This window comes from Dendropsophus ebraccatus, chromosome 10, assembly GCF_027789765.1.
Source record: "Dendropsophus ebraccatus isolate aDenEbr1 chromosome 10, aDenEbr1.pat, whole genome shotgun sequence".
NCBI classification, from domain to species: domain Eukaryota; kingdom Metazoa; phylum Chordata; class Amphibia; order Anura; family Hylidae; genus Dendropsophus; species Dendropsophus ebraccatus.
The window spans coordinates 58,582,598-58,597,227 of NC_091463.1; the positions used below are offsets into that span (position 1 = coordinate 58,582,598).

The 14,630-nt window shown below is 39.7% G+C and overlaps 1 protein-coding gene across 1 annotated transcript; it reads right to left on the reverse strand.

Moving 5' to 3' along the window:
* Positions 1 to 341: 341 nt before the first annotated feature.
* Positions 342 to 13,969, reverse strand: ESX1 (ESX homeobox 1). The gene is made up of 5 exons (XM_069986875.1): positions 13,640 to 13,969; positions 12,682 to 13,000; positions 5,310 to 5,355; positions 4,152 to 4,438; positions 342 to 911 (listed from the first exon to the last, which is right to left on the reverse strand). The coding sequence occupies exons 1-5, from the start codon at positions 13,794 to 13,796 to the stop codon at positions 689 to 691; spliced, it is 1,032 nt and encodes a 343-aa protein (XP_069842976.1). The 5' UTR covers positions 13,797 to 13,969; the 3' UTR covers positions 342 to 688.
* Positions 13,970 to 14,630: the final 661 nt, after the last annotated feature.

Genomic DNA, 14,630 nt, shown 5'->3' on the forward strand with positions numbered 1-14,630 from the left:
ACACAGAGCTAGGAGAAAACATGCTTAGCACACACTTCTCCTAGCTATATCTAGTGATCAGTGGGGATTTCAGCACCTGAGCATCAAAACCTTTCGTATGTATCTGAGAAATGTAAAATGTTTTTCTATTATCAGAAACATTTTAACAATTAACGGAGACCTGTAAGCAGGAAGACAGGTGTAGAGAAGCCCCTGGCTATATAGGGCTAGTTGTCGTAATTCTGGGCATATCTTTTTATGTCCATAGTCCTTTTTGTAAATTAGGCTTCAAATCCCAGGGGGCATCTTCCAGCACAGAACACAAATCTACACTGGTTTTTGCATCAATGAAATAGACAAATCTGCTGTTTTTATTACATACATACCATAGCATTATGTAAGGCACATTGATATTTATTTACTGTTTCGGCTTATTTTATAGAGACTCACAGTATATACAGACAGATGTGAGTTATATTTGTGTGAGTTATATTTGTATGTATAATATATTGCTGCAATCACTCGCCCCACTCCCTCTGAAGTCTACAGGCCATTGAGTATTAGTCCCAAAGTTGGAGTTTCACGTTGAACAAAAAACTATTTTTCTGGTCAGACGACGGGTACATTTAGACAAGTTGACTTCTCAATAAAGGGCAGTTAAGTTTAATTTGCCCTGTGATGATCCGTCCTTCATGTGTGTTTACATTTGTCAGCAGAGGTCTTTACTGACAGTGGAGAAGCTTGAAAGCAGATTAACAGGAGACACTTGCTCAGCATTTTCCTTAGGGACAAGTCTCAAAGCTCCCGCAATTGGAAGAGATTTCCAGTCTCCGCCAGCTGCATCATTCAGGATTGGAAATTCAGAGTCTGAAGTTGGACTTTTTAGAAGTAGGGGAGGTGTGCTGACCAATGGGTTAAGAACACTGAGAAACCTGAAATGAACACAAGAATAGACAAGTTTAGCAGTGATCCTACTTGAAAGAGGGAGATTCTAGAATCTGGAACCCCCTCACCCCTTGGGCAGTTCAACAGAAAACCTTTAGTTGAATGCTAAAATTCTTTCATTTACCACTATAAGAAATTAACTACATATGAATTTAACATTGTTTTTCATAAGGGCTGTATAAATCCCCTTTTCAGTGAACTCCCTCTAGTGGTGGCAGTGAACAGCACAAATCTTATAATTCAAGTGGACAACTGTAGGAAAGTAAGCAGGGAATTTAGAGCCCTGTAACAAAAAACTTAGCTTTAACCTTAAAATAATTATGGACCTATTTATGTGAAATAAACAAATTATAGATACATTTTCCTTCTCTGTACTAATTACCAGTATCCCCATCAGTATCCAAAACACTGTAGGTTAAACATTGTAGACTTGGTTACATTTCGATTTTTTGCATGCTTTTGTTATACAGTCACTGTTCTTTGGCCCACCCAATTGGTTGAGGAAGCCCACAGGGTGTCCTACACTTTTATTTCTCAATGTTACCTTGCCACAAAGCTCTGCCATCACAGGGGCCCTTGAATATGGTTAATATGGAGGGCATCTAGCCACTTGCTATCTAACTATGGCCACATGTGCCAAAGTGCTAAGTACAGAGTAGAAATGAGTGCAACTCGAGCATGCTCGAGTCTGTCCAAACCTGAAAGTCTTGCCATTTGATTACCGGTGGCTGCCTATGACTGTATCCATGTTTTCCAAACAGCCTTAGGGCTGCATTCGACTTCTTCAGCCACTGGTAAGCAGATGCTGTGACTTCTGGGATAGGATGGACTCAAGCATGCTCAAGTTGCGCTCATCTCTAGTACACAGTGGTACCTATATCAAAATATATGTTGCCAGCACTTACATGCTTGTGCGGCCTATGTTTTCCTTAATGGCAATGACCTGCGGCAAGCCAATGTAGGTGCCTTTGCTAGAGAAGTTTACCTAAATCTTTATTGATCACTATAGTAAATAAAGTTAACCAATATTATTTCATACATTCATACTTATTTGAAACATCATTTATAATAAAAAAAATATGGTACATTTTATTCTTCCTCATCACACACCTTGCTCTTCTTGCTGTTTTATAGTTACATGTTACTGACATGTAAAAGAAAAGAAAATGCCAACACTCACCAAAGTAGTTTCTGTAGATTTATTCACACCACAGTGGTATGCATTACAGTAGTAGGATGCATTTCAGTGTGGCAGCCTTCATCTATTCACTGGGTGAGTTGATAAAGGCCGTGGCGCTGAAACGTTTCCTACTACTGTAATTCATACCACTATGATGTGAAAAAATCTACAGAAACTACTTGGTGAGTGCCGGAACCTTTTTTTCTATGACGTTGGGATTACCCTGCCATGAGCACCACCACTAAGCGGAGTGCTGTCACACCCTGCACTGACATGCAAAAAGCTTAGTAGCTTACAGTGGGGAAAAAAATAGTCAGTCACCAATAGTGCAAGTTCCACCACTTAAAAAGATGAGAGAGGCCTATAATTGACACCATATGTAGACCTTAAGTATGGGAGACAAATCCAGAAAATCACATTGTCTGATTTTGTAAGAATTTATTAGCAAATTATGGTGGAAAATAAGTATTTGGTCAGTAACAAAATTTCATCCTAATACTTTGTTATATATCTTTTGTTGGCAATGACAGAGGTCGAACGTTTTCTGTAAGTTTTCACAAGGTTGGCGCACACTGTTGTTGGTATGTTGGCCCATTCCTCCATGCAGATCTCCTCTAGAGCAGTGATGTTTTGGGGCTGTCACTTGGCAACACGGACTTTTAACTCTCTCCAAAGGTTTTCTATAGGGTTGAGATCTGGAGACTGGCTAGGCCACTCCAGGACCTTGAAATGCTTCTTACGAAGCCACTCCTTCGTTGCCCTGGCGGTGTGCTTTGGATCATTGTCATGTTGAAAGACCCAGCCACGTTTCATCTTCAATGCCCTTGCTGATGGAAGGAAGTTTGCACTCAAAATCTCACGATACATGGCCCCACTGATTCTTTCATGTACCTGGATCAGTCGTCCTGGCCCCTTTGCAGAGAAACAGCCCCAAAGCATGATGTTCCCACCCCCATGCTTTACAGTAGGTATGGTGTTATATGGATTCAACTCAGTATTCTTTTTCCTCCAAACATGACAAGTTGTGTTTCTACCAAACAGTTCCACTTTGGTTTCATCAGACCATAGGACATTCTCCCAATACTCTTCTGGATCATCCAAATGCTCTCTAGCAAACTTCAGATCGGCCCGGACATGTACTGGCTTAAGCAGTGGGACACGTCTGGCACTGCAGGATCTGAGTCCCTGGCGGCGTAGTGTGTTACTGATGGTAGGTTTTGTTACATTGGTCCCAGCTCTCTGCAGTTCATTCACTAGGTGCCCCCGCGTGGTTCTGGGATTTTTGCTTACCGTTTTTGTGATCATTTTGACCCCACGGGGTGAGATTTTGCGTGGAGCCCCAGATCGAGGGAGATTGTCAGTGGTCTTGTATGTCTTCCATTTTTTAATTATTGCTCCCACAGTTGATTTCTTCACTCCAAGCTGGTTGCCTATTGCAGATTCAGTCTTCCCAGCCTGGTGCAGGGCTTCAATTTTGTTTCTGGTGTCCTTTGACAGCTCTTTGGTCTTCACCATAGTGGAGTTTGGAGTCTGACTGTTTGAGGGTGTGCACGGGTGTCTTTTTATACTGATACCAAATTTAAACAGGTGCCATTACTACAGGTAATGAGTGGAGGAAAGAGGAGACTCTTAAAGAAGAAGTTACAGGTCTGTGAGAGCCAGAAATCTTGATTGTTTGTAGGTGACCAAATACTTATTTTCCACCATAATTTGCAAATAAATTCTTACAAAATCAGACAATGTGATTTTCTGGATTTGTTTTCTAATTTTGTCTCTTATAGTTGAGGTCTACCTATGATGTAAATTACAGATGCCTCTCATCTTTTTAAGTGGGAGAACTTGCACTATTGGTGACTGACTAAATACTTTTTTTCCCCACTGTATGTGACACGTCAGCATCCTGAATAAGGTAGTTGTACTTGGTGAAAGGACATCTCAATCCACACAGAATTACTTGCTAATCCATGCCAGGGATAAGAAACTAGCTGATCTCCATAGTATACCAGCAAGATACTACATAAGAAATTCTCATCATAAATGTAGTTACCTTCCAAAGTAAGGTGTAAAGATAGGGTTTCGTAGAAGTGATGTCCATGACATGTGATTTAGATTGAATGATCCTTGGTGTGATGTGGAGATGGATGGGTTGACAGGTGGTGATGTCACTGCTGAAAGAGGGACTGTTCTCCAGACAGGGTCAATAAGATGGCTGGAATTTAAAGGGAGATCAACGTACAGACCCAGGGGATGTGTGATGGGAAAGGCAGGAACACCTCCCAACAGGTCTGACTTCTCACGTTTTCTCCACTTTGCTCTTCGATTTTGAAACCAAACCTGAAGCAGAACAAAACCTTGAAGTCAAACTAAACTGTATTGTGTAAAAATGTATGCACATCATGTTTTTTCAAATTCATCTACGGGTATAAAGTGAATGATGCTATAAAGTATATTAGCACTTAGTGTTGTTTTTTTTGTATTTGTAGTTACAATTTATCTCCACCCAAGATAATGTCATTTTATGTGCAAAACTCCTGCATAGAAAGAGGTTTAAAAAACTGTCTGGTTGCCAAAGCTATATACTGTAGGGAGACTATATACTGATGGTATACTGTTTTATTATTGGGTGCAATCTATAAAAAGTATGCACAAGGCTCCTATGCTCCCCCTAGTGGAGGCTGCACATAGCAGACACATTATCATTATCACTTTCCATGGCAGTAATCTTTTGAGCATTTTCTTTTGACTGAAATACTAGGCATAGTACAACGTTATATATTCAGCTGCAGAAGTCATCAATGTAAGTAAAATTGCCTTTCAACATGTAATAGTCAATTTGATGGGTTGTGCTCATCAGTAAATAAATACATTGAAACAATACGGAAGGGACTCTGCAGGACAACTTTACTTGTAATGCTGGGCCTAGTACGCTAGAGAATGACAGACTGTAATCTTCTATCATTTTGCCAGCAGTAAAGTATCCTATTACCTAGACATATTTCCCTAGTATAAAACAATGAAACTGGAAGGTTTTAATGCAGATCCATATTTCAGCTTAAATAATACAAAATACATTCATTGGCCAAATGCTAGAAAAATAAACTTTTCACGAATTTGTTCATCTCTTTCCACTAAAATGATAGTGAGTTGATCTGTCCATGTCTGCCACACCTAGTACTCAGTGTTAGATCATATATTTAGCACATACCTGCACTCTTGCTTCAGTCAGGTTCAGCCGCATAGCCAGGTCCTCTCTGTGACAGCAAACATTGAACAGCCATTAGAACATACATTATATCATTTCTTGCATCCAACATGCTCACATTGCTGTGTTCCTTCATATAGGCCCTATAACCACTATAATAAATGGAGCCATACAGTGTATGCCCATCTACAAAATAACAGGTTAAAGGTTTTTGTTTTTTAAGAATACCTTTAACTATAAAAAAACAATACCACATGTAGTGAGTTCTTTATCAATATGGTTGTCATTCATATGGTTCAAGACTAAAGGCAATGGAAGTGTTGTGCTTTCCATTTTGCTGTAATAATTACTCTATGGCTATGTTCACACAACGTTTTTGCAAAAGAAATATTGCGTCTGTCATTTCTCTGTTTGGCAACCCATCAGTGCAATGGCAGCTGCTAGTACATTATTCTAGTTTAGGTGGATTAATCGGCCTTTGGATGTGTCTTTAATTGAAAAGTTTATTGAATTTATTAGTAAAAACAGTGAAAGGATGGTGAAAAAAGAAAAACTGTGTGTGAACAACTAAAAAATAACGTCCGCTGTTTGCAAAAGACGTCCAAAAATAATTGACATGATCATTATTTTGACGTCCGTGTAGACAACAACCATCATTTTATACACTGTGTGCGTTGGATGTCTGCCATTGCATTGCATTGAAGTCAATTACATTGCAGCAATAATGGACGTCTTTTTAAATAGGAAAGTTCTTTTTTTTTTTTTTTTTTTTTTACATTGTGTGAACAAAGCTAATATATAGATTTTTTTTGTGGTGTTAAACTCAGTTTTCTATTGTACTTTCACCACTATCAAACTCACAGGGGCTATGGGGTGGGTATCATTTCACTGGCTTACAAAATAGTGACAAAAAAAATATTTCTGACTCCTAAACCTTGCAGAACCATTACTGTGTGATCAGCCATACATTATATGTAAGCTAGCATAGTGGAAGGGAAAGCTAGAATTATGTCTGCCTGTCAGCGCATACTGAGAGTTGTAGTTACCTAGAAGGTGGCGAGCTTTAGCCTGTAATACATTGGACTATTCTATATAAGCAAACAAATCCTTCATTTCCAGGTTCTGATGACAGATCACTTGGATTATAAATTCACGTCATATGATATAAGGCGCCTTGTGCTGACATTTATAGTATAGACAGGTATACTGTAGCTCTCACTAGGTCAGTTTTCCCACAGTTGGAGTTGGTGATGTGCTCTTCCAGTTCTTCTTGATGGTTTTGGGGCATCCATGGAATCTGGGACCTGACACTGCACGCAGTAACATTTTACTCATAGGATCTAATAATACTAATGAATGTAGCCTGTAGCGCGCCTGATTCTAAATATATTTGGTAGGGTAAATGCAGATTTGTTAGAGACATTTTCTATTGCAAATCTGCAAGATAAAACCTAATATGGGTTTAGGTGGAAACAATAACTACAAGCCAAGTGGTAGGGAAAGCAAATCGTATGCTGGGCTGTATAGCTAGAGGTATAACCAGTAGGAAGAGGGAGATTGTGATCCCGCTGTATAGAGCTCTAGTGACATCACATCTGGAATACTGTGTCCAGTTCTGGAGACCTCACCTACACAAAGATATCAATAAAATAGAACGGGTCCAAAGACGTGCTACAAAAATGGTTATTCAGCGCTACAAAAACATTGCCACTTTTTTAAGCTCCATTTACTTCAATGGAACAGAGTTTCAAACCCCACGCAATCTGGAGACAAGAGTGGTGCAAAAGTGGCCATGTTTTTGTAGCACTAGATAACCCCTTTAAGGATCTAAATCTGTATAGTCTGGAGGAAAGAAGAAAAAGGGGGACATGATCAAAATATGTTAATTGGTTAAATAAAGGTCAGGAAAGAAGTGTTTTTAATAGGAAACTAAACACAAGAACAAGAGGACACAGTGAGAGGTTAAATGAGAGAAAGATCAGAAGCAACAAGAGAAAATATTACTTTACTAAAAGAGTAGTAGATGCTTGGAACAAACTTCCAGGAGATGTGGTTGGTAAATCTACAGTAACTGAATATAAACATACCTGGGATAAACATATACTGTATCTATCCTCAGATAATAAGAAATGGAAAAATACAAAGGCAGACTAAATGGATCAGGTGAGCTTTTTCAGTTTTTCAGTTTCTATGCTAGCATGTTCCAGCACAGAGACAATCCCTGGACCTGTCCCTAGACTCATATTTGCTATTACATTGTCATAGTATTATTGCCATACTGCCATGCTGAGCATTGGTATCTGAGCACCCTTGCTGCTTGTTACGGTATTATTACACACACTCTAATGCTATTTATCTGAGATAAACCTGTTGATTCATTATCGCATAAACCCTTTAATAGAAGTTCTATTATCTTCAGACAATCCCTAGCATAGCTGCTTTACTGCAGTTTAATTCCCAGCACAGCATCTGATAATGAAACCTATTTGCGATATGAAACTGTTCTGTAAACTCCTCGCGGTATTGGAGGACGATGATTTCACAGAATTACGGCAGGTTTTGTTTGCATTATCCACTTCTCCATTTGCATAGTGGAAACATTAGCGATTGCCTGAGGCCCACGTTCACAACTAATACTGGGTTAAGTAGTGGGAATGTAAATGAAAGCTAATGAGCATGCAAGCTTCCCATCCAGCCAGGAACAGAGAGCTAAGTAGCAGAGCTTGAAATACTATTGTTTCCTTCATAAATTTATTGTAATGCTTTTCACTTTGTAGCCTACAGCCGTAGAGGTTTTATTGGAATATGAGTAGAATGATGTTCTCTGTGATAAATCTTAGTAGAACATGCAGCATTATACATTGTTTCTTACTGGTATTGGTTTGTGCCATTACACCATGCGTTAATAACCATAGACTACATACATAGTGCACTATATAAAGCAGTGATCACCAATATATGACTCTACAGCTGTTGCAGAACTACAATTCCCAGCATGCCCTGACAAACACTGGTTTGGTATATAGGGTAAAATAATAGAATTTTTATATTAATTGGGCAATTTACTTCCACTATAATTTTAAAGGTGTACTCTGACGAAAATCTTTCTTTTTTTTTCAAATCAACTGGTTTCAGAAAGGTATATAGATTTGTAATTTTTTTAATCTCCAGTCTTCCAGTACTTATCGTACTTATCAGCTGCTTTGTGTCCTTCAGAAAGTGGTGTATTCTTTCCAGTCTGACACAGTGCTCTCTGATGCCACCTCTGTCTGTGTTAGGAACTGTCCAGAGGAAGAGAGGTTTTCTATGGGGATTTGCTACTGCTCTGGACAGTTCCAGACATTGACAGAGGTGGCAGCAGAGAGCACTGTGTCAGACTGGAAATAATACACCACTTTCTGCAAGACATACAGCAGCTGATAAGTACTGGAAGACTGGAGATTTTTAAATAGAAGTAACCAGTTCCTGAAACCAGTTGATTTGAAAGAAAATGATTTTGTTTTAATTCCATAGATAATTCTTGTATTAAACAAAATAATTATTAATGGATCTTAGGAGAGCTGTGCTCTTAACAACCAATCAGATTCTTTTGTTTTTAGCTGGAACCTGATTGGTTGCTATGGGCAACTGCTCCACCATTCCTCTACACATTTTTGATAAATCTACCCCTTAACGACATGGGGCGTACATTTACGCCCCCACAGCCTGGGCCTTGGCGCAAACGGGTGCAAATGTACATCCCGCCGGGGTACCGGGCTATGGATCGGGCTCAAGAACTGAGCTCGCTTCATAGCGGGTAAGGACCGGCTGCTATCTGCAGCCAGGCCCTTACCCTCAATGACAGGCCACCGCAATCACGCGTCCGCTTGCCATTAACCCCTTAAACGCCGCAATCGCACTGCGACCGCGGCATTTAAGTCTAAGTCACAGGAGCATCCCCTGTCACTTACCGATCGCATGGCCTGACTGCCGGAGGTCTCTTACCTTCCTCCGTGCAGTCAGGTCTTTAATCTTCAGAAGATTACAGATAACACTGATCCCTGCTATGCTATGGCATAGCAGGGATCAGTGTGAGAACTCTATTGTATTAATGTAAAAGTCCCCTAAGGGGACTATAAAAGTGAAAAAAACCAACAAAAACAATAAAAGTAAAAAAAAAATGTCCCAAAGCACCTTCCCCAATAAAAGTGAAAATCACCCCCCCTTCCCATTTTATACATAAAACACATACAAATAATAAAGCTAATTAACATATAATATACCGTAGTGTGCGTAATTGTCCGCTCTATTAAAATAAAGCAATATTGTTCCCGCACTGTGAATGGTGTGAACAAAAAAATGTATAAAAAGCGATCAATACGTCTGATCTAGAAAAAAAGTTACTAATAAAAACTACAGATCATAGCAAAAAAAATGGCACCCCATACAACCCTGTAGGTGAAAAAATAAAAGCGCTATAAGAGTCACAATAGGGGCATTTAAAATATACCAATTTGCAAAAAAATTTTTTTACTGCTAATAAAAATAGTAAATCGTTAAAAAACATACATAGCGCTGTGTTCAGACCGACACAGAGAATAAAGAAAAAATGTCAGTTTTACAGTAAAGTGCATTACATAAACATGGAAGCCCCCCAAAATTTGCGGAATCGCATTTTTTGACCCAAATTCACCCCATAAATGATATTTTGGGGGTTCCGTCAATCATTTTATGGCAGATTGAAAGGCGCCATTACAAAGTACACCTGTTCCTGAAAAGTACAAGCCCTCACATGGCCCTGTAGGTGGAAAAATAAGAGTTATGGGTCTCAGAAGGCGAAGAGGAAAAAACGAAAACGCAAAAGGGACAGTTGGCCCGGTCCTTAAGGCCATTTCAGGCCCGGTCCTTAAGGGGTTAAAGGGATTTTCTAGACTTATATAAACACAGCCTTTTCTTTTTTTATAGAAACAGCACAACTCTTGTCTCCAGTTTGCACGGGGATTGCTCAGTTCGCAGTTCCATTGAAGTGAATAAGCCTAATTGTAAAACTGCACTAAAGTCATGTTATTTCTGGAAAAAACTGCCATGTTTTTCTAATCCTGGATAACCCCTTGAAGGGAAACTCCATCTTTGCAGTGTATAAGGCAGCCACATAAAAATCACATTAGCATATCCCTAATGAGTTATTATATGAATCCCTCCTTTTATCTGATGCCCCCTTTACTAAAAAATGAAACCAGACAACTAAAGAAGGTGTTACCACAACATGTTCTAGCCCTTGGTCCTGGTTATGTATACTACATGTTGAGGTGTATACAATAGTATGGGGGGCCACAGACCAAGCCGTAAATGTTTGCCGTAGTAAAAAGGATCAGGTTCAGAAGTTCAGAAGAATTTATTTATTTTTCAGCAATACATTTGTGTAGCCAGTATAAGCGTCTATGGAGTTCATACATGGTACAAATGTGCTACGTGTCTAGAACACAACATACTGTACATTGCTGCCCTGCCTGCCAGGGGACTCCTCACAGTCTAGAGGTTAGAAAATGTCAGGTTTGGTCCTTTCAGGGGTGGGATCACTGTAACACAGCCTTTCTATGACTGTATCAAGTTATTCTACTCCAACATGGAAGATGGGATACTGTAAAAGCCTTGAAATGCAACACCTTTCTTGCACTAAATATATTTTTTTTTGCTTTTATCATGAATACATAATATCATAGACAAATTGCTGAAAAACCCCCCACAGACCTTACTTTGTATATCTATGGCAGCAAATTTATGGAATGAATGGAAGATGTTTCACACAGACAGAGCATATGACACTCACCACTTTACAGCCAAACCCCCAGCTGTCCAACAGCACATCACAAAAAAATCATCTTTAGGGTATATTCACACGGACGGGCTCGCAGCGAGATTCTCGCTGCGAGCCCGGCAGGTCCTGTCAGTTCCCATACACTACATACTTGCTGCGGTCTAAACGACCGCAGCGAGTATGTAATTCTGCCGCCCTTAACCCCTTCTGCTCCCGCCCGGCTCCCCCGCTGTAAGCATACTTTACCTGTCCTTGCTGCACGGGTCCGGCGTCCTGCTCTCCTGTCCGGCCAATTAGTGTGTTGCCCAGCTGCAGCCACTGATTGGCTGGGCGGGAGAGCAGGACGCCGGACCCGTGCAGCAAGGACAGGTAAAGTATGCTTACAGCGGGGGAGCCGGGCGGGAGCAGAAGGGGTTAAGGGCGGCAGAATTACATACTCGCTGCGGTCGTTTAGACCGCAGCAAGTATGTAGTGTATGGGAACTGACAGGACCCGTCCGTGTGAATATACCCTTACGCTATGTTCCCACACAGTATTTTTCAGTCAATATTTGGTCAGTATTTTCAACCAAAACCAGGAGTGGATTGAAAACACAGAAAGGCTTTGTTCACACACGGTTGAAATTGAGTGGATGGCCGCCATTAAATGACTAATACTGGGCGTTGTTTTCAAATAACAGCAATTATTTGCCATTAAATGATGGCCATCCACTTAATTTCAACAGTGTGGGAACAGAGCCTTTCTGTGTTTTCAATCCTTTTCAACCGGTTTTGGTTGAAAAATACTGAGCAAAATACTGTGTGTGAACATAGCCGATATCTGCATTAAATATTCACCAAAGTCCACAGCACAGCAGAATCTGCACTACATCATGTGGATTTTGTTGAAGATTGTGGACTTTAATGAAAATGTGAAAATGATAAAAATGTATATGTAAACACTGATTTCTATGTGGCAATGTTTTTTTTTTTTTATACCCGTATAGTACGATGTGGTGTTTTTGGTATTCTACACTATAACATCCATCAAAGGAACAGAGACACTGTTTTGCTTTGAAATTTACGGTTTATTCCAATAGGAAACGGATTCTGTTTTACGGCATACAACAGAATCCATTTTTAGCATTTGTTGATTTGTGTATTTTTATGGTTTTAAAGAATATAAAAATGTGTACATTAAATGTAAACGCAAAACGCAGTGAGAATTCCCATGTTCACTTCTTAAAAGGGATATCCAGGATTAGAAAAAATAGTTGCTTTTATCCAAAAATAACGCCACATCTTTCCCCCCCACCCACCACAACATCTGCCTATTTTTTTCAGAATTTTGGACAGTATATTATGATTGATTGTATGTTCTAGCAACAAGTAGGAAGCGACTAGGAATTTTATGTCATGTTGGTTAGAACTCCTTAACTCATACATATTAGGTAGGTTTTATAGAAATTCTGAATGTTTACTGGTAAATAATAATATGGTCATATCTAATGGTTTCAAAATAGACACAGTGAAGAAGGAATTTGCAATCTAATCTTGAAGATGGCCTAATAATCATGAATGAAGAAGAGATATAGAATACCTGGTGAACACATCTGGATAATGTGACTTTATGAAGGCCCTCTCTAGCTCTTCTAGCTGTAGGTTGCTGAAGGTTGTGCGGTAGCGCCGCTGCTTCCTTTTCCCGGATCCTGCAGAAATCGACAATTCAGAACCAGCATTCAGCTCTCTGTCACCTAGATCTTTCTTTTCACCGTTTGGATCTTCACGCATGTTCTTTGGTTCATTTCCTATAGTAATGATGTCACTTGACCCCGATGACCTGTCAGCAATATTTTTTTGGATTTGGGATGCTGGGTTGTGTATAGTCTTTGCAGGAGGGAAGGAATCATCTTTCTGGGCTAAAAAAAACATATAGATTGTAAGCTCTTCTGACTTTCACATTATCTTAGCATCACACATATCTTAGGTCTTTTCTAGTCGAGACAGAAAGGACCAGATATTTACTATCAACAGATTACGGAATATGTTTTCACAGAAAGTTTAACTATAGTTGGATTGTAGTAAGCTTTTTGGAACATGATCAGTCCATATGGATACTGAAATTGAATCTCTTCCTAGCACTGCAATAATGCAAAGTGTGTGGAGAATATACACTTTTTGGACAACCATGTCATAAACAGTCATAACTCAAAACACCTCAACACCAGCATATGATTTGTACAACATAATAAAGGGAAATTCTATTCTAAAGCCTTTTAAAGATACAGGTGAACATGTAGGCTATATGCTTTGTATGATATGATGTATATATGATATGTATATGATATGTATGAATAGTGATAAGACAATACAAGTATTACTCGCTTTCAGTCTTAAAAATGCAAAAGTTATAACTTAAGATTGTTGTCTGCATCAAAATCCATTAACCCTGTATTACTTCAAGTATACAAGAAGTGGCTATACATCAAGCCCCTGATATATATCATATATGTATTTCTTAGTACAGTGCACACAGCATACAAGTTGTTACTACTCACCAGCACTCTTCGGTGTGAGTTCCTCTCTGGGACTGTTCTTGCCCCCTGGACTGTGTGTTGTCCCCAGGATACTGTCTATGAAGTAGGAGCTGAGGAGCTGAGCAGGAGGCTGGGGATTTATGGAGCTGTCCGGGGATGAGGGTGCTGGAGTCTGCATTGTTGGTTAGTGACTGTTCTCTGTGATGTTGGAAAGATGCAGCAGGTACTGGACATGGGAGGACATGCTCCCCTGCTCCTCTCATTGGTCCTGTTGATGTCCCTTACCACCTCTGTGTCACATAGTCCATGTCATCAGCTATGGGGTGGGCAGTTCCAAGCCTGAACTGGTGCATGCACTTACACGACACAGGGAGGCAGAGATTATAATACAGAAACTATTGTCCTCTTCTGTATAAAGACTTCTCACTGACTCATGCAGCTGTAAGGTTAATTTAAATACTAATACTCGGCATTAGGCTTTCCTGTAGTTCTGAGCTAAACACAGGCACTGCTAAACAGCAAACCATCCAGAAGGAAATATTAATTACTTTCTAAATCTAAAACAATCAATATATTATGTGTACAATGAATACAACTAACAAAAAAACAACATTAGTGAAAAATTACTTCAGCTATTCCAGCATTATCCCTTTGGAAGTGTCATTCTAGTAGTAAGTATACCTGTTTATTTCATAAAACAACTGTGCAGAAGAAATGGAGTAAAAAAAGACGCAAACATTGTCCATCAATGAATAATTACTAGAGATGAGTGAACCGGGTTCGGGTTCGAGTCCATCCGAACCCGAATTTCCGGCATTTGATTAGCTGGGGCTGCTGAACTTATATTAAGCTCTAAGGTTGTCTGGAAAACATGGATACAGCCAATGACTATATCCATGTTTTCCACATAGCCTGAGGGCTTTATCCAACTTCAGCAGCCACCGCTAATCAAATGCCGAACGTTCGGGTTCGGATGGACTCGAGCATGCTCAAGGTTCGCTTATCTCTAATA

What these genes read in the sequence shown, in the direction of transcription:
- ESX1 (XM_069986875.1), bottom strand. Translation starts at nt 13,796, where the DNA reads ATGCAGACTCCAGCACCCTCATCCCCGGACAGCTCCATAAATCCCCAG. An exon ending in TATCCAGATGTGTTCACCAG is followed by an intron (nt 5,356 to 12,681) that starts GTATTCTATATC and finishes TTGCTGTCACAG; the next exon opens with AGAGGACCTGGCTATGCGGC. An exon ending in TGACTGAAGCAAGAGTGCAG is followed by an intron (nt 4,439 to 5,309) that starts GTATGTGCTAAA and finishes GTTCTGCTTCAG; the next exon opens with GTTTGGTTTCAAAATCGAAG.